General features: G+C 43.3%; 1 protein-coding gene across 1 annotated transcript in view; it reads left to right on the top strand.

Moving 5' to 3' along the window:
• Positions 1-213: 213 nt before the first annotated feature.
• TNRC6A (trinucleotide repeat containing adaptor 6A) overlaps positions 214-17,915 on the top strand; it is a 70,625-nt gene continuing 52,923 nt past the window's right edge. Inside the window, exons 1-3 of the mRNA XM_088152058.1 lie at positions 214-432; positions 1,052-1,099; positions 14,696-14,786. Coding sequence (XP_088008184.1) covers positions 428-432; positions 1,052-1,099; positions 14,696-14,786 — 144 coding nt within the window. The 5' untranslated portion in view covers positions 214-427. The remainder of the gene's footprint in view (positions 433-1,051; positions 1,100-14,695; positions 14,787-17,915) is intronic.

Raw genomic sequence — 17,915 nt, 5'->3', positions numbered from 1 at the left:
ACGCGCTGGCGGGGCTGCCCGTCGAGGCCGTCCGAAGGGCTGTCGCGCTGCCTCCCCCAGCGGGCGAGGAGTCCCCGAGGGCCGACATTCCTCCTCGGCGGGCACAGGGCCAAGAGGCGCCCGGCGAGGGACCGCCCGGCGCGGCGGCGGCGGCGGCAGCGGCAGATCGGGGGCGGGCCCGGCGCCCCGGAAGGCCTTCTGAGGCGGGGGCGGGCTTCCGGGGGCGGGGCGGGTACTGGCGGGCCTCCTCCGTGAGGGAGGCTGGAAATGGCGGCTGGGCGCGGGGGCGCGAGGAGGAGGCGGAGGGCGGCGGCGCCCGCGGACAACGGCGGCGACCAGGCGAGCCTCCCGACGGCCCCCAGCTGTGCGGCGCCGGGCCCGGGACGCCGCGCCTAGGAGGACCCGCCCCCGGCCCGCGCCCAAGCACATGCGGTGAGCGCCCGCAGCCCGCCCGGCGCGTCTGCAGGGAGCTGGCGCCGCGCAGAGCCGGGCGGCGGCGGCGGCGGCGGCGGCCCGCGGGGAGGCGCCCGAAGGCGGCCCGGTCCGCGGGGCGCCCGGCGGGAAGGGGCCGCCGCCGTCGCCGCCTCGGGAAGCCCCCGCCGCGCCCCCTTCCTCTCCGGGCGCGCTGCGTCGAGGGGCCTCCGAGCCGCCCGGCCGGCGGGGCCCTTCGGCGGCCTTTGTCCCCCCCCGGGCGCCGGGTTCGGGCAAGGGGCGCCGCTGCCCGCCGACTCGGCTCCGAAGCGCGGCCGGCGCATCGCCGGGCGGGCGGGAGCCCTGGCTGGGCCCCTCGCGCGCTCCGCTTCTCCGCAGCCTCTGCGGTCCGCCTGCGAAACTCCCCGGGCGGCTCGCCCCCGCGCTCGGTTTCCGTCCCGGGGCCGCCCCGCGTGGAGGGCCCGCGCGATCGCCCGTCTTCGCGCCGCCGCGGTTCTCTCCGGAAGGGGATCCTCGGGGCAGCTGCGCATCTTCAGGCCGCGGCTGGCCCGCCCGCGCAGCCGCGGGCCTCGCCGGGCTGCGCCCTTGCCCTCCTGACGGTCTGTTTCCTTTTTTTCAGAGCGTTGGAAGCTAAAGCTACCAAAGAAGTTGAAGGAAAATTAAGCAGGTAAGAGGAAAGCGGAGCCCCGGAGCTGCCTTGAGCGGGGTAGAAGCCGCGGGCCCCTCGCGTAGCTGCGCTTCACTTTAAAGACAGGTGAAGAAATTATAAAACGTAGTTGGGCGTATTTTCTGCGGGGTGGTATTTTTCATTCGTTTAAATGTCATGCCAGACATACTTTCTTTTGCTACATTTAAACTGTGGCAAGTAGCAAGAGGAGCAGAAATGAATGTAGGGTTTGTTTGCTTGCATTTTTTTTCAACTTTGTCCAGCCAAATAGATTTTTATTGGCTGCAAACCATTGCTGGCCTTGAGCTGAACACAAACCACATCTTATGAAAGAAAAATTTATTCTTTGTACATGTCATATTGAGCTAAATGCTCACTAACATTCAGAGAATTTTGAAGCTTCCCTCAACTGCACAAGTATTAGAAACTTGAGTATTGGCTTAGAGTTCAGAGTGTAAAATGTGTTCAGATTGCAGAACATAACAGCTGAAATATTGAATTAATTGCAAGAGGCCGTTTTCCATTGCAACAGCCCATATGCAATCTGCCGTGATTGCTTTTTATACCTGTAATCCATTTGGTCATAACAATTCTAACAGTTAGGAATGTATTTATGCATTTCAAACAGTTTAATCCTGAAAAAGCAGTATAGTAATCTAGTATCCATAAAAGCTTATACCATATAATAGAATAGATCACAGTGAATAATTTTTTAAAAGGTCTTTGACTTAATCCTTGTTGGAATTGTAATTTTTGTGATAGTACTAGTTGAGGAGCTTCCTGTCCACTATTATACTGTTATTTAGAATATATTAAAAATCAGCTTTGTTTCCATCTTCCTAGTTTTCCTGTGCTTTGGATAGCTTGAAAAATGATTATGATGATGGTGGTGATGATTCAGTAGTTTTAACAGTAAAATCCAACAAAATGTTAATTAGAAAAAAAAATTGACAAAAACAGTAACTTGCTAGCTAGATATTTTCTCTTTTTACTAGGAGTAAATAAGGATGATTGATTTCCCTCTTCATAAATCTGTATTCCTGCTTTTAAAGAGAAGCATTTATTCCTAATTCTGAAAATTATATCTGTTAGAGGTGATAGCAGTGTAGGGATTAAATAAATAAAATACTACTAGAGAAAGCCTTCCCCATTCCTTGTATGAAAGAAATAGTTTTCCCAGTTATGCTGAATCAGGGATAATGAGGATTCTGTCTGAAGAGTACTTTGTAGTCCTTAGTATGAGGAATATATAAAAGCATGAAGAATATGTTGAAGGCGACCTAAACATTTACCTTGAGTACTGAGCGCAGCCATGAAGGGCTTGTTAACAGCTACTGCAGCAAATGAGATTAGAGTAATGGTTCTGTGTGTGTCTGCATGATGTTCTTACCATCCCTCACTAGGAATAAAACCTACTTAATGGCAGCATTTACCTTTTAGAATGGCCTGACTAAATTGAAGTGGTTATAGTACATGCACTGAAATCATCTAGTTCATATGCTACGTAGGAAGGCCTGAGATGATAGTTGAAGTCATGCCTGTTAACTTAGATGTTTGGAAAGGAACAACAACTCCAGGACAAGACTACCTTTTAGATCATTTATTATATCGCGGTTCCTTTTGATAATGAACCTGTTTAACAGGCCTGATGAATGTGTGTGGGCAAATTCATACAGAAAGAGACAGTTTTCCTTCCCAGTCTTTGAAAGCTTGACCTACATCAATTAGTAAAGAGGTCCATCAAGACTAAGTCCACGATGTGAGAAATGTAGTTATGTGAATGTTACCAGGTCTCTGCTGCTGTACCCTCCCCGTCCTGTAAAAAAAAAGCTGGCTTTGGTTCATCTGTGGATTATTGGAAGGATCCACCTGGAAATGCACAACCTAGTCTGTCACCCTCCCAGTGCTCAGTGGTTATTTGCACCTCTCCCCACCCTTTCTTGTTGAGCACTAGGCAGTGTAGAGGAAACCCCGTCCTAAGGAATTGTTTGTTGCTGCTTTGGATGTCTTTCATCCCTGTGCCTTAGCTAAACATCGTATAGGTTAAATTGTACCTTTCTGAAACCAAGAGTGGTCTTCACATATGAAACCCCTGCACTAAAAAGTTGACCAAAGTTTGCTGAAGCTTTTCAGATGCAGTTTTAAATGCAGTTTTATCTCTTAACATATAATTAGGCCTGAAGTTCAGGATGTTGCGCCATGACTGGGGAGAGCCAGATTCAGATACACTCTGAGCCATGAAAGTTCACTTGGTGACTCTGGGTTGGAAATAATTTCTCAGCTCAACCTATCTTACAAGGTAGCAGTGGTTGTGGGGAAAAATCAGGAAAGGCAGGGTAAAAATCTAAATATGTATTATGCACTGTACTGTATATATCATTTATTCAATCTGCCTTAAGTCTGGAAAACATTTGGAATTTCTTTTATTTCAGATTCCCATTTCAAATGTTCTTATGTTTTGTTTGTGCAAATATCTGTGCCCACTTCAACAAGGACTCAAGGTAGTTTGCCATCAACAAAAACATTAAAAGAAAATCACACTAATCTGACTAAATCCAGGCAGCCTTTATATTACTAGCACTCATATATCCTATGGAACATTAACATTTTAAAGTCTTCTTAAAACATTGAGAACAGTCCCCATCTTAGCTGGCAGGTTGTTCTTGAGCATACCCTCCCTTATGGGATTACATGGGACAAGCCATATCTGGGTGGGAAAGGTGGTACCACAACTGAGTACCAGGTTGTGATATTTGGGTACTGTCATCTGGCACACCACTTAATATTCTGAAGTTTGTGAATAAAATCCATTCTCATAAATGCATTAATTTTGTAACATTTCTATTTCACCCACCTGGGCAGCTAACAGCCCAGTAAAATTTATAAAATTTACAATAATATAAAAAAGAAAAGGCAGAAAACTCATATGAGGGTTAGAGACGAGATGTAGATTTTCATCTCCAAATGCCCTCTTAAAAAACTAAGCCTTTATTGCTCTGTGGAACGTAGGGACAGCAAATTTTACTGCGGTGGGGCAGTTCTTGAAAAGGCCTGTTTTCAAGTCCATTCCCAATTGATCTGTTGATGAAGAGGAACCCAAAATATCTCCTTGTGCACTGATCACCCAGGAGACTGGACCTAAAACTATATAATATTGTTGTTAAGATTGCAGCCCACCCAGTCTTTTGATTGTGGAAGGCAAAACCTCAAATAAATAAACCACATAAGACTTCATAGGTAATAACCAGCACCTTGAATTGTATCTGGAAATAAACTCATAACCAACCTATAATACTGGTAAAGCACTGCTATATCAACTCAGCAGTATGCAGGTTGCTGCATTTTACACCACACTTCTCAAGTACTTTTCAAGGACACCCCAGTAATTGGATTTTGAAGTAATAAGGGTGTGAGTGACTCTAGTGCCACTTCTGAAAGCCGCCTACTCTCAGAAAGGGGGCAGCTGGCATGCCAGCTTGAACTAACCGTACTCTCCATTAGCTCTTCTAGTGGGAGCTGTGAGTCCAGGAGAACTCCCAAGTTGAAGACATGCTCCTTTGGTGGGAATGTAGGCCCATCTAGAGTATGGGAGTAGGGACAAACAGTTGTTTCTGGACAAACAGCCAATGCATCTTGCTGGAATTCAGTTTTAGCATGTTTTGTCCCATTCGTATCCTTTCAGCCTCCAGACGCTGCATTAGTACTTCCACAGCATCTCTGCTCAGCCCAAGGTGAAGATACATCAAAGGATATCATTTCCCTATTGATGATGCTTCACCCTAAGCCAACAGATGACCTTTTTCAACAGTTTCATATGGATGTAAAATATCATGGAAGGCGGTGCTGAGTGCTGTAGTACCATATGCTGGAGTAGACAAGAGCTCAAATGCTCCTGCCCAACTAATATTGACTGTAACTGCCCATTTAGAACAGTGTCCCTCAATCCTAATCCTTTTCAGCAGTCCAGAAGGATATCATAGCTAATGATATTGAACCACCGCAGAGCGAGCTGCATTCCATCCAGTGCTGTTTTCCATTTCTGGGCCTGAAGCCTAGCTATGGTGGATCCAAATAATCCATTTCCTCCAGAATTTTCTGAAACTACAGCCCACCCACCTTATCCAAAACCCTCCCCAAATGGGAAGGGTAAAAGTTGTGTAATATGGCTGGATTGAGAGATGCATAAGCATGCTACTGCCTTTTTCCAGGAGGCAAGCATCGCCCCCGCTCTCAAAAAGACATTGATCACCTCCCAAATCCAGTTACTCACCTTTTCCCCAGCTCCTGGAAGAGACAGGCTGGGCATGTATCCAGGCCAGAGATGGCTCAGTTCATACCACAGAGGACCCTGTCCAACGTTAGAGTTCACAAGCCCAGTGGGATCCCAAATCACCCCATAAGGCATTATCTCGGTTATTTCATTTTGTTCTGCCAATAATATTGTATATGTGTAATAGAACACAATATGTAGGTCTTCTTTTTTCTCCTCGGTTCTTATGGATGAGTGCCTCTACATACCATAAATCTAATATAGTGTAGTCTTGGGGAAAGAAATAAGAGCTTCTGGTGCATTGGGAGAAAGTGTGCTTAGCCTGGAAGGAGAGCCAAGGGGGTTAGCCAGCACTAATTGTTCCAAACCAATTCACTGAGAGGGAAATGGCTTCCAGTCTGGCTGCTCAGAAGGTTTCCTGGCTTTTGGTTCCTGCTTGCTGGCTCTGGCCCTTCAGTGCCTTGTTTTTCTCCTTACAGCAAATGGTACAGATGTGCCACCCAGGACCCTAACTTTGCTGTTCTGTTTTCTCCAGTTGACTGGGCACAGCTAGGTGGAGTTCAACAAGGGCATTGCTACATTCTCTGGGACCTGGGAATTGTAAATTGCGGGCCTGAAATTCTGTTAAACATTTCTTCCTCTTTTAGAGGTGTTCATTTGCAACAGAGATGAAAGAAATGGCAGCAGTTTGGGTCAATGTTCTTGAAAGTATTGGTGCCGGTTTTCAGGGAGAGGGAGGACTGGATATTTTAAGAAGTTTCAAGGTCCTTCCCAGTCTGAAATGTTTCAGTTGATGCTCAGCATTTCTTATTGTTTCCTTTTAAATCTGTTGCTTACTGTTTGGCCTTGAGCTATAAAGATTGTGTAGTTTCCCCAAACTTGATTCCCCCCCCGAGTATGAACATCAGTGTGGGGAGAAACAGAAAAACTGGGAGTTTCATTTTTAACTACTGTAACCCACATAATCAAAAGATTTTCACCTATTGATCCATAGCCTAATAATTCTTTGATTCTTTAATATTATTTAAGAGAGATACATATTTTTTTAATGTCCAACACAGAGTTCTATCTACTTTTAATGTATTAAAATTGCAACATAGTGAAATAGAAGTAGCTGATGTGGAGTTACAACAGCTGGTCCTGAATTCAGAGGTGGCTCCCACAGATCTCCTGAAGCAGAGTCCTCCAGCTTCCATCCAGTTCACTTTGTGTAAGCCTGCTGCCAGACACTTGACCAGCAGGGAGGCTCTTGGGGGGGGGTTTCCTGCTCCCTCCCCAGGTCCAGTAAGCCTCTAGTTATGCACAGGCAAGATCCACTTTGCTTTACTGTTTGTGGCCGTGCGGTATACAGAGCAGGCAGCTCGATGGAAACGAGTCCCTCTGTGTATCCCAGGAGTCTCTTTCTCGGGCATGTGCGCAAGACCTGGAACAGGCGCCTTGAAAGCAGCCCCAAAGCTGCCTCCCCCGCTAGCTAGCTGGACGCAGCAGTGCTGCAGGGAGACAAGCCAGGGCTTTCTCCCTGCTTGTTTCTTCCTCACAGTAGTCTGCAAAAGCTCCACCTGACAGCTTTGTCTCTCAGCTCCCCTTGACCTGCCAGGCTGCCTCCCGCTGGGCTGGGCTAAGTGTTTCCTTCTCTTTCTCCCCCAGCTCCTGCCTTCAGGCTAGCCTATCCAGCTCTCCCCTCTCCTTGCGACTGCCCCTGTTTTTCTGCCTGGGCCTGAGATTGGCACCCACAGCTCCATGGCTTGTCTGTGCCTTCCCCAAACCGTCTCTGCCATCTCTGTTTTTTGCAGCGGACCCTCCTCCCGTCCAGAAGTCCCCAGTTCTGATTTCCTTGCTGGGTCCATGCCATCTCTCAGCAGGCTGCTGATCTCCTCCATCTCGTGCTTTGGTTTCTCTTAGCATTTCAGAGGAATGCCTCTTATTTCTGACTCTTCAGTTATAGGCCTGCACAATCAGATCCTTGCACCCAGCTTAAGTTCCTTGTTTCTCATGGCAGATCTCCTGCCAGTTTGCATCAGGCTTATTTATTCCCCAACTCTGCTGCAGGTTGCTGGGGAACACAGACTTTTGTAGTTCATAGGTCAAACTTTTGCCTGAGTTTCTTGATGTGTGCTGAATAACACCAGCCTTGATTTGCTTTGGTCCCTGGGTGAGTTGGTAGCTGACAAACCTTATAATGCTGTCAGTCAAGCCAGACTCCCATTGTCTGGAATGATCTCCCCTCTCCCCCCCTCCATATATGATAAGCCCTAACTCTGCTTGCCTTTAGAAGAGCCATGGCTTTTTCCCTGGGTGTTTGAATCTAGTTGAGCAGATAACCTTTTGCTTGTTAAATTATCCTGTTTGTATTTTATATATGTATTGGGGTTTTTTTTAATGTATAGTTTTCTTTTCTTTGTTTCAGTGGATGGTTGTATATCATCCATCGTTGGAGTTGGGCTGCTCTAAAAATCCATGAAATAAATAAATAATGTTTGTTTTCCTTCACAGCAACATGGAATTGGTTTGCCCCTGCCTTCTTCAGGGTGCTTTGCTTGGCTTTGCTTTGGACTTCCCAGCCTACACTCTGGGATTTCAGATTCCGTTTTTGAACTACCCAGGCCAGTAGTGCTTAATTTTGGTGATCACTTGAGGTGATACTTGACAGTTGATCACTGGCTTAGATCTTCTCCAGAAAGAATAAGAAATGTAGCCATTCCTTTGCCTGGGGGATGGGAAACCAAATTATATCTTATCACAATTTTGTAACCCTAACCCTATATCTTGATCTCTTTTAAATTATCGAATAAAAAGCAGTAATAGGAAAATTAAAGTAAGTGGATTCTATTTAATCTTTTAAGAATAATAAAATATAAGATGAACTTTCTTATTAAGCAGTCCCTATAGTGAAATAGATAAGAAAAAGGAGGCTTTTGCTAAGGAAATGAATTGACTGTACTGTCCTTCAGTTGTGAAGAATCAGATATTTCATTTTTTTAATGGATGGAAACAAATGTGCTATAGTCTGTCTAGGAATAGTCAGATCTTACTTCTACTGATCAGAATCCTAAAATGTAAAATTTGGAGACTGTCTAGTTCACTCACTGTCCAGTGCCGAAAACTTCTGCTTCAGGTGGAATCTGCCTGTCCTGTATGTTTGAATTGTGCTGCATGTTTCCACCTGGCATGAAACTTGAGAGGAAGAGACAAGGAAATGCACTTTTTGTGTTACTTCCCCAGTCTTGTGAAATAGCCTCCCTCTCCTCCCAGGAGACATTCAGGAGCAAACTTAAAACTCTTTTGTCAAGTTGTTGGATCTTAATTTATTGAGGGTTGCTGCTATTATATTTTAGCAGTTGGGGTTTTTTTAAACGTATATGTTTAAGGGTTTTAATAGCTTATTTATTGTAAAATAAAGCACAAAAACACATCTGCAGAACCTAAACAAAGTATTGTGTTATACACAAACAACTGTCTTGTGCATCCAGACAAGTTTGCTCAGTAAGCAAAACCTATGGATATTTACTCTATAGTCCCATTCGCTTTACTGGTTCTTCTCTGAGGTACGATAGCTATGGATAGACATCTGCTGTACTAGAGCTAGATCTCTTTAGCCTTGCTTATTCGATGTAAACTGGGGAAGAGTTCTCTGGGGTGTTAAACTGTGTTTTCCTTCATTTAAAAAAAAAAAGATGGATTCATTTTGAAAAAAACAAAGATGAGATTGAAGACCTTTGGGTTACATTGTGAGCATAAGGACGCCTGTGGTTGCTTATAGTTTATTACATCCTTTTGAGTTCAGTAGCACTTTCTTGCAGTTAGGTATTACCTTTGTTCATGCTAGCCTTACTCTCCTCTTATTCCCACCACCACCACATACACACCCACAAAATAAGTACTGTAGAGTGCTGTGAAGAACTTTTCTAGCTATGGAAACTCTCCACTGAATATTCTGATTTTCATAGTCTTAATTTGTTTGAGGATTTGTATGGATAGAGAAGACATTCCATTGCCAATATTCCATATGAAGGACATTGTTAGTGTCCTCATCCCCCTCCCTTTGGAAGCATTTTTTTCTTGTTCTGGTTCTCTTTCAGCCAGCCACTTGGTCTCATTATTTGCACTCCCTCCCTACCCATTTACAGAATCATATGCATGGAAGGGGCTATTTAGGGGCTCAGTGTTAGGAATCTAAATTAGAACATCCCCAACAAATGACACACTGCCTCTCTTTAAATATCCAGTGTAATTGGTCCTGCTGTTGAATTGGTCTTGTCATTAAGAAGTTTTTCCTACCATTATGCTAAAATCTGCCTTTCTGTAGGTTAATTCTGTTACAGAAAATCTATTTTGGCTCTCATGGCATATTTTCAGGTTCTCGAAGAATGCTATCATATCCCTTTTCAGTCTTCTCAAGGTTAAACGTTTCTAGATCCTTCAGTTGCTTCACTCCTAATTATACCCGTTGTCTTTCTCTGAATCTCTTCTGGATTCTCTGTCCCTTCTTTAAGTGCAGTGGCCCAAACAGAACACAGGATTTGAAGGAGGTCTGACAAAATTACAGTTGTGCTAAAAAGTTTGTGAAGCCTTTGGATTTTCAGTATTTCTGCATAAATATGACCTAAAATGTGATCTGTTCTCCACATAAATCCTAAAACTAGATAGAGAAAACCCAATTAAACAAATGAGTCAAAACTTGTTCATACATATTTCTGTGTGGCAAAAGTATCCCTAGAGAGTCAATGCATTAAAACCATTCAGAAAAGTAAGATGCCCTGATCACTGGAAACTGAAAGCAGGCATACTGTCTGGCAATCTGTACCCCATACCAGAACATCTACTGGGGTAAGTCACTACTACTCCCTACAGCCAGTTTGGCACAGCATGCCATTCTGCACATAAACTGGGATGGGAGGAGTGCAGGTCAGGCAGGAGCTGATGCACCAACAGTGCAAGTAATTGTTCTGCTACAGGCCGCTCAGTAATGGGACGTAGAAGAAAATTGCTCCTGGCTGTTGGGCAGAGTGGCAACCTAGCCATGGGGATGAGGGATTGCATGCGTTGCTGATGGAAGAGCTGTGGGGGATGGGGGATGTCAGAGAAGGGCTTAAGGACTTATCTGGCCATGTATTGCACAGCCTGTGTGTGAGGAACATAATCCTGTTGCACCTATGTGTTTCCATGCCATTGAGCTGTTAAAGGGCTTTGTAAGACAGTACTTGCTTCAAAGCTGTATGGCCCTTGCTGCACATTGAAATGGGGAAATCATACAGTGAAAACAACATAACACTCTTGTAATTTAAAATGGCTGGAAAAGCAGAATATTGTAAAACCTATAGCTCCATTCTGGAGATTGTGTACAATTCGAACAGTTTTTTGAAGGCAATGCTTTTGGAGTAGCTAAACCACATTCTTTCTGTCTTTGCAACTTCATAAATAAAACTACCAAAAGATGATCCTATCCAAATCCAAGTTCTTGCTTCAATCTTGCTGTTTTTGTAGGACTTTCATTAAGGCTTGTATGCATATTTTACGTTTCAGCTGGATGCTGTGCCTGGGGGAAGGGAGGTGCTTATGGTGATCAGATGGTTTCCTTGAGAGCATTACTGTAGTACATTCCACAGCATTACCTGCTCCTCAGGAGACAAATTTATTTCCTTCAGTTTTTGTAGGAATGTGGTTTTAACTAAAATGAGCAGTTGCTTCTGAGAGTGGATCTCGACCCTAGCTAGTCCTGAGGCAAACTTTCATCTTCCCTCTGGGTTGGGCTGCTCAGCAATGGGATGCCCTTGTAAATATTTCCTTTGAATCTTATCCCTCCATGTCCTAGAATGTATACATAGATATTGTACTGCCCACAAAGCATCCACATTAAGAATCAGATCTGCAGCTGTTGCTTCCATCATCACCAGATGTTCATTAGTATCGACTGATCTTCTCCCAGAGGTATTTTGTTGAAGCTGAGAACCTATGAGAGGAAATCAGTAAACTGATGATAATAGTGGAGCTATGGAAATATCTCAGGATGAAGGGGTCCAATAAAGTATTTGGGCAAGGACGTAACCAAGGACCCTTCTCTTTCTATCTTTTTTAATGCCAAGGGAGAATAGAGATTGGAGAGCTGCCTCACATCTTAGAATGGAGACAGTAATGGATCCCGTGGTAGACTTGGGTAGTGAACAGACCATGTTTTAAGTCATATTTATGCAGAAATATTGAAAATGTAAAAGGGTTCACAAATTTCTAAGCACTACAGCATTTCAAAATTCCAACAAGCAGAAGAGATTGTGTTTGCCAACCTCAACCCAGGTCAAGCCAGCTCAAGCTTGATATGTGCAACACTCTGAGAATCTGCATTAGAGAGGGAAAGGGCTCTCTATATGTGGGAAATTGGGGAGGCAAGTTTCCCTCTCCACAGTTAGTGGATGTGTTGGAGAACGCATTGCCCTGGCTTATGTAGCAAGCAACATACCACCTCCCTTTTACGTAAGGGGGTGGCTGTATCAGCAACCTTAATGGTAGGAATCCTGTTAATAGACCAAGTGTAGAGCAGCTCCTCAGCAGAGCCATCTTTACCAAACATTATAAAATAGTTGTCTCCTCAGAAGTGGGCTCTAGCCTCAGTGGGACACATAGACCCACTCAGATATTGCCATGACGTATCCCTTTCCCGTTGATTTCATCTCTGGTAATTCAGAATGATAGTTGGATTTACCACTGGAAGATGGGCCTGATGTATTGCACAGTATCCAAGCCAAGGATTGAGATGTGAATTATTTTGCTGCTGCTGTGGTAAGTGTGACATGTTCTGTGTGCCTTACCAGTTGCAAGTTTTTGTTGTTAGTGAAATAAACAATAAAAGAGGAGTTGAATCACAGTTTATGGGAGGAAACCTTAAGCTCTGTCTCCTAGCTAAAAAAAATGGAATTAATTCTCTCCTGTTTGATCCATCTCCAGGTGACAGGTGTGGTATGTCCAACTACTGGCTTCTAGCTAAACTTCTTGCCACTATTCTCAATAAATGCTTTAGTCAGTCTTTGCTGAAGAAGAGGAATTAGCTATGCTTTGGACACCAGATTATCATCCTTTTGTTATACCAACTATAATAAATTTCAGGGTGGTGAGATCCATTTAAGAAGTACATGTTTACTCATATTTTAAATAAAGTTGTGCTTGTTTGGAGTTGGAAGTCACTTAAACATTTGGATTCAGGGATCAGTGAAATGAGAAGTTTGAATTTAGCTTTTAACAATATATCCTGTTGCTGTAGAAAGATATTGTATTTCTTTAGAGTAGTTCATTCAAAATCAAGAAACTGAGATATGTAAAAGCAGGAAAAGCTTGTCTTTTTTTTCCTAACCTCTGAATGAAGAGGAAGACACTGACATTCTTTCCTGATAATTCATGTGAGCAAAAGCAGCCACAATTATATCACCATGGAAGATCTAGGAAGGAAACTTGAGACTTGTAGGCTTAGGTATTCACCCATCATTTGAGTCCATGTAAGCGAACTGTAAAAATGAAGAATAATACTGAATTTATGGCTATGTAAATGATGTGAATAGGAGACTTGGTTTCTGGGACAATGGTTGACAGACAACTGGTATAACATGTATTGCACCTCGTAAGATTAAGTGAATGTATTGCAGTGTAAATATTATCAATAGGAGACTTGGTTTGTAGGACCATGGGTGAGTTGTCTGGCTGACAGACACCCGACATAACGTGTATCGCCCTTCATTAGGTTAAGTGAAAATGTATTTGGTTAAACCATCATGCACTTTATTAGGATGAGGGGCTTTAGACTGAATGCTGTAGACTTTGGAAATAGAAAACCCACAATAAGTATTTTAGATAAAGACTTGCACACTGTAGAAGGAAGCGGGAGAGTGGCTGTAATAGGATCTATTAAATAAGTCAAGAAAAAGCATTAGCTTGTAAATCTTGTTACATGTAGCTTAAAGCTCAGAGTATGGTATAAACCAGTGTTTCTCAACCTCAGCAACTTTAAGATGTGTGGACTTCAACTCCCAGGATTCCCCAGCCAGCATACTGGGTAGGGAATCCTGGGAATTGAAGTCCATACATCTTAAAGTTGCTGAGGTTGAGAAACATTGGTATAAACAAAATGAGCTTGAACTCTGAGAATGGAAAAGCAAGTACAGTTTGCTAGATCTGATAGGGACTTGGAGGGATAATTTCCATATTGGATATAGCAGCTGAAGGATATGGGAAGCAGTAGATATATACTGCATCTGCACCTGCTTAGAAATTAAAGTGAACTAATTTAGTAATACTGTGGAAAACACTGGCATTAAAATCAGTAGAGAAACAAGAACAATACTGTACTGTACTATTTTTGCTTTCTACTATCACCTGTCCAACCAAGGAGAAGATGGGGATGGTGCTTCCAAAGCAAATTGCAAATCTTTTGCAAAGGGGCCAGTTATAATGATGAGGGATTTTAATTGCTCCAACCTTTCTTGGAAGACAAACTGAACATGGTTCTTCCAGGAAGCTCCTCACTTCTCTTGCTGACAACACTCTCCTTCAGACAGAAAAGGAAAGCATAAAAATATTGACTGGTAAAACTTAGTAAAGGATGTGGAGGTGCAGTAAAAGGAACATTGGTAGAAGGCTAGGACTGACGCTTTACCCATGGTGTGTGCAGACTAGTTAATACAGAGGAATCTGCCACTTTCCCAGTCAGCTTTTTGTTCAGTTAAGCTCAGTATTGTCTTCATTGACTGGAGCAGCTTTCAGAGATTCAAGGGGGCAATTTTTCCACCCTTATTTGGAAATACCTCTGGGGCCTAAGCCTAGGTGCAAAGCAAGGTTTTTGCTACTAAATTGCAACCACTCTGTGTAGTAAACATATTTCTGAAAACAATATTCATGAAGTGGCAGCCTTTCCTTACTGTATAGTAGTGAAAATAAAATTGGACTTTAATTACCCGTTGGTTTTACAGAAGGATTGCTTTTATAAAATCATCTTGTTGGAGCCTTTCTGTGTGAGCCTGGATGATGCTTCTCCTTGTCGTCCTCTCTCTTTTCTTCTGCATTAATTCCTGCCAAGTCCCTTTCTCTTTCCACAGGGCTCGCCCCTCCTCTTTCCCACTCTTCCCCTATCCTGGTCAGTGCTGTGAACAAGTTCTTGGATGCTTAATCTTACTTGTTTTCTAATGTAATACAACAAATAGTTTTTTAAAAGAATAACGCAACAAATAAGCTGATATGTTGCTTTTGAGTGTTCTTGTTAAAAAGTAAAATTCGCATCTAATAGAAAACATTGAAAGTTAGGACATTTTTCCAGAATGCATTCTAATTGCGGCCCTGTCCTTTAGGGAATTGGTGCAAGAGGAGGAAGAACAGTTGATGGAAGAAAAGAGAAAGAGGAAAGACGACAAGAGAAAGAAAGAAGCTGCTCAGAAGAAGGTGAGCTGGAAATTAAGATGTTTTATGAAGTGAAGTAGTGCACTCAAGTCACCTGAAGTGTAGTCATAAAAAGTAGGTGTATGTTCCAGATGTGTGTGTTCTGCTTAAAATAGTTGGTTGGGGCATATTAATTTAGGAAAAAAGTGAGTATAATGGTGTGGCACGTGATAGAAGTATATGAATGTTGTGGTAACAGTAATACTGCAACCCGCGGCAGGAGATTCAGCAAAAACTAGACAACCCTGGGATTCATTGGGTCGTCCTTTGAGAGAAAGGTAGTACAGTCTGATGTGACCAGAATGAACATAAAATTTTAGGCTAATCATAGTATTTTACCCCAATGCTGGATGGTCCAGCGATCATCTAAGAAGAGTATATATGATAAATAGAAAAATAATTGTAGTGGCAAACGAACTTCAATAATAAGTCAATATTTATTTACCTAAAGAGATACTACCAATAATTGGTAGTAAACATTGATACTAGCATATCCTCTGGTATGTTGTAGCTTTGCCCTTTTTTACAAGTTGGTAATAAACCAAATAAATTGGTAGTAAACATTAGTCTGTGGTCCATATGTCTACAAATGGTGCAGTCACCGACACATGGATTCAACAGAGTAGCATTTTGAATAGCCTATGAACCCAGTAAAATTATTTGCAATGTTAACTGTCACTTATATGGATCTGTTCCAAAAAATCTTTAATTGAGTGTACAGTATTTAAAAATCCAGTGACACACAATACTCAGTTTCAGACCTACAGATCTTTTACTTTGTGCCTAGCTAGTCAGGGGTCAAAGGGACTCAGATTGAATGGGAATAGTCCCTAATGTGTATTTTAAAAATCCCCTCTCACCCCTGTGGGTGGTCTGCGTCTTCCTCAGTCTCGGGTCCTCTGCCAGAGGCCTGGGAGCTGGAGGGTCCTGCACAGGGTCTGGGCGGTTCCTGGCCCTGCCCTCTTCTGCACAGAGAGCTCGGATGTTGTTCCTGGGATCTGTGGGAGCCCCTCGCCCAGCTTAGGAGTCACAGCCCTGAGTGCTCCTACTACCACTGGGACCACTTCGGCCTTGACTTTCTACATCCTCTCTAGTTCCTCCTTCAAGCCCTGGTACTTCTCCAGCTTCTCATACTCCTCCTTCCTGATGTTGCTGTCACTTAGCACCTCTATATAATTTTAAGATTTTTTTATCCTGCCTTTATTGTTTTTATAAATAACTCAAGGTGGCAAACATACTTAATCTTCATTCCTCTGCCCAACAACAACCTTATGAGGTGAGTTGGGCTGAGAAAGTGACTGATCCAAAGTCACCCAGCCAGCTTTCAGGCCTAAGGCAGGACTAGAACTCACAGCCTCCTACTTTCTAACCTGGTGCCCTAACCACTAGACCAAACTGGCTCTGTGTGGAAAAGTTTTGGAAGCAACACTGTAAAAATGCAGAATAAACAAGAGTAAAATCTGTTAATATCAGTAAGATTCATTAAACTATCCAGTGAAGAGCTCTACTGGGAAAAACCACCTATTCTGAAGTGCACCCTCCCCATTCTTCTTTCTGCCCTCTACTTTACTAGTCTAAGAAAAGTATCTAGTTAACCACTGTCACACTTCTTGTTATATACATCAATAGTTGCTGTGCACATGTTAGATTATCAACTATAAATCAGTCCAACAGCTGGTCAAAAGGTTTGTACAAAAGGTACTGACCTCACAATGTCCCAAGCTCAGCTTGGTTTGATTCTGATTGTGGAGCAACAGAGAGCACAGTTTAGCCACCTTGAAATGCAGAATGAAAATCCAGCCCGTATGCCACCTGAGAGTTAACATGATTGAAAAAGCAGCATGAACAGCTGCTGCAGAATTAAGAGGAAACGGGAGGCCATTGGAACCTCTTGGCACCAAGAACACTTCTGGCTTGGTATCTTACAGTCCCATATTTTGCTAACAGCTCCTCATGCTCTTCACGTCTTGTATGTGTGGTGGCCGAATGCTCCCTCGGTGAGCACCTATAACCTGCACCAAAAGGGTTTCCCTGGAGAAATGGCTCTGATTTGATGAAACTACAAGCAATGACTTTGTTGCAGCAGAAGCTGTTTGTACTAACCTAGAATGGTGGGCTCCTGTGCTGACCTCTCTGTTTACCTACATAGACCACGCTGCTGGGGTTGCGAGGGATTGGGCCAAGGCCATAATCGTCCCCACATGTCTTACCACATCAGCCTTTTGGCTTGAATATGAAAGTGTTCTGGCAGAAGAATAAGCTGACTTTAGAGTGGGCCATTCTGCAATATTTAGTTTAAAATGCAGGTTCAAACTTGGCTCTGTTTAGTTTACTACCTTAGGTTTACATTTAACTTGATTTCTAGAGTTAAATTGTGAGGTATGCTGAAGAACAGATGGTTGCTTCCATTATTGTACAAATAACAGAGCTCTTGAGAACTTTTATTTGAAAGTCCATTATAATGTGCCGGGTCACTTTCTTTAAAAAAAAAAAAATCAATATTGTTTATTTCACAGTAGGTATAGGCTGCCCCATTCCTACTGGACTCTGGGCAGGATACAAGATCAAAATAAACAGAATAAAAAACAATATACAAAATTAAAATATTTAAAAAGCAACCAGTAAGCATTATGTGTGCACTTAAAACTAAACAAACTAAAGACTGAACCAGATTGCTTTGATCTGCTTATGAAATGCCATCTAGGTCAGGGCCACCTGCACTTGGGGGAGCAGGTTTCCACAGAGTAGGGGCCATCACTGAGAAGACCTGCCACCTGGTCCAAGCCCCATGGACTTTGAAGGGAAGGGACCTGCAACAGGTCTTCTCTTCATGACTCAGCAAGACCAGAAGATTCTAATCTGGCAAGACTTTGCTATAGCCTGCTCCCATGCTGTAAAGGATTTTAAAGGAATTTACCAGCACTTTGAATTTGGCTTGGAAACCAACTGGCAATTGTTGCAGTGACTTCAAAATAAATAATCTAGCCTGGTGGGGTTGTTCCATTAGGAGTATAGCCACAGCATTTTGTATCAGCTGTACAGATTCCAGATCAGACATAGGGTGTGTGAAAGTAGTCCAACTGAATGATAAAGAGGATGTGGGCAGTGGCTCCCCATTACCATTTGTATCCC

Source organism: Python bivittatus, unplaced genomic scaffold, assembly GCF_059951505.1.
Source record: "Python bivittatus isolate LINGU-HERP-01145 unplaced genomic scaffold, Pbiv_v1 ctg000030_np1212, whole genome shotgun sequence".
Taxonomy (NCBI): Eukaryota; Metazoa; Chordata; class Lepidosauria; order Squamata; family Pythonidae; genus Python; species Python bivittatus.
The sequence above is the reverse complement of the archived record's forward strand: the minus strand, read 5'-3'. Positions and strand labels throughout refer to the sequence as shown.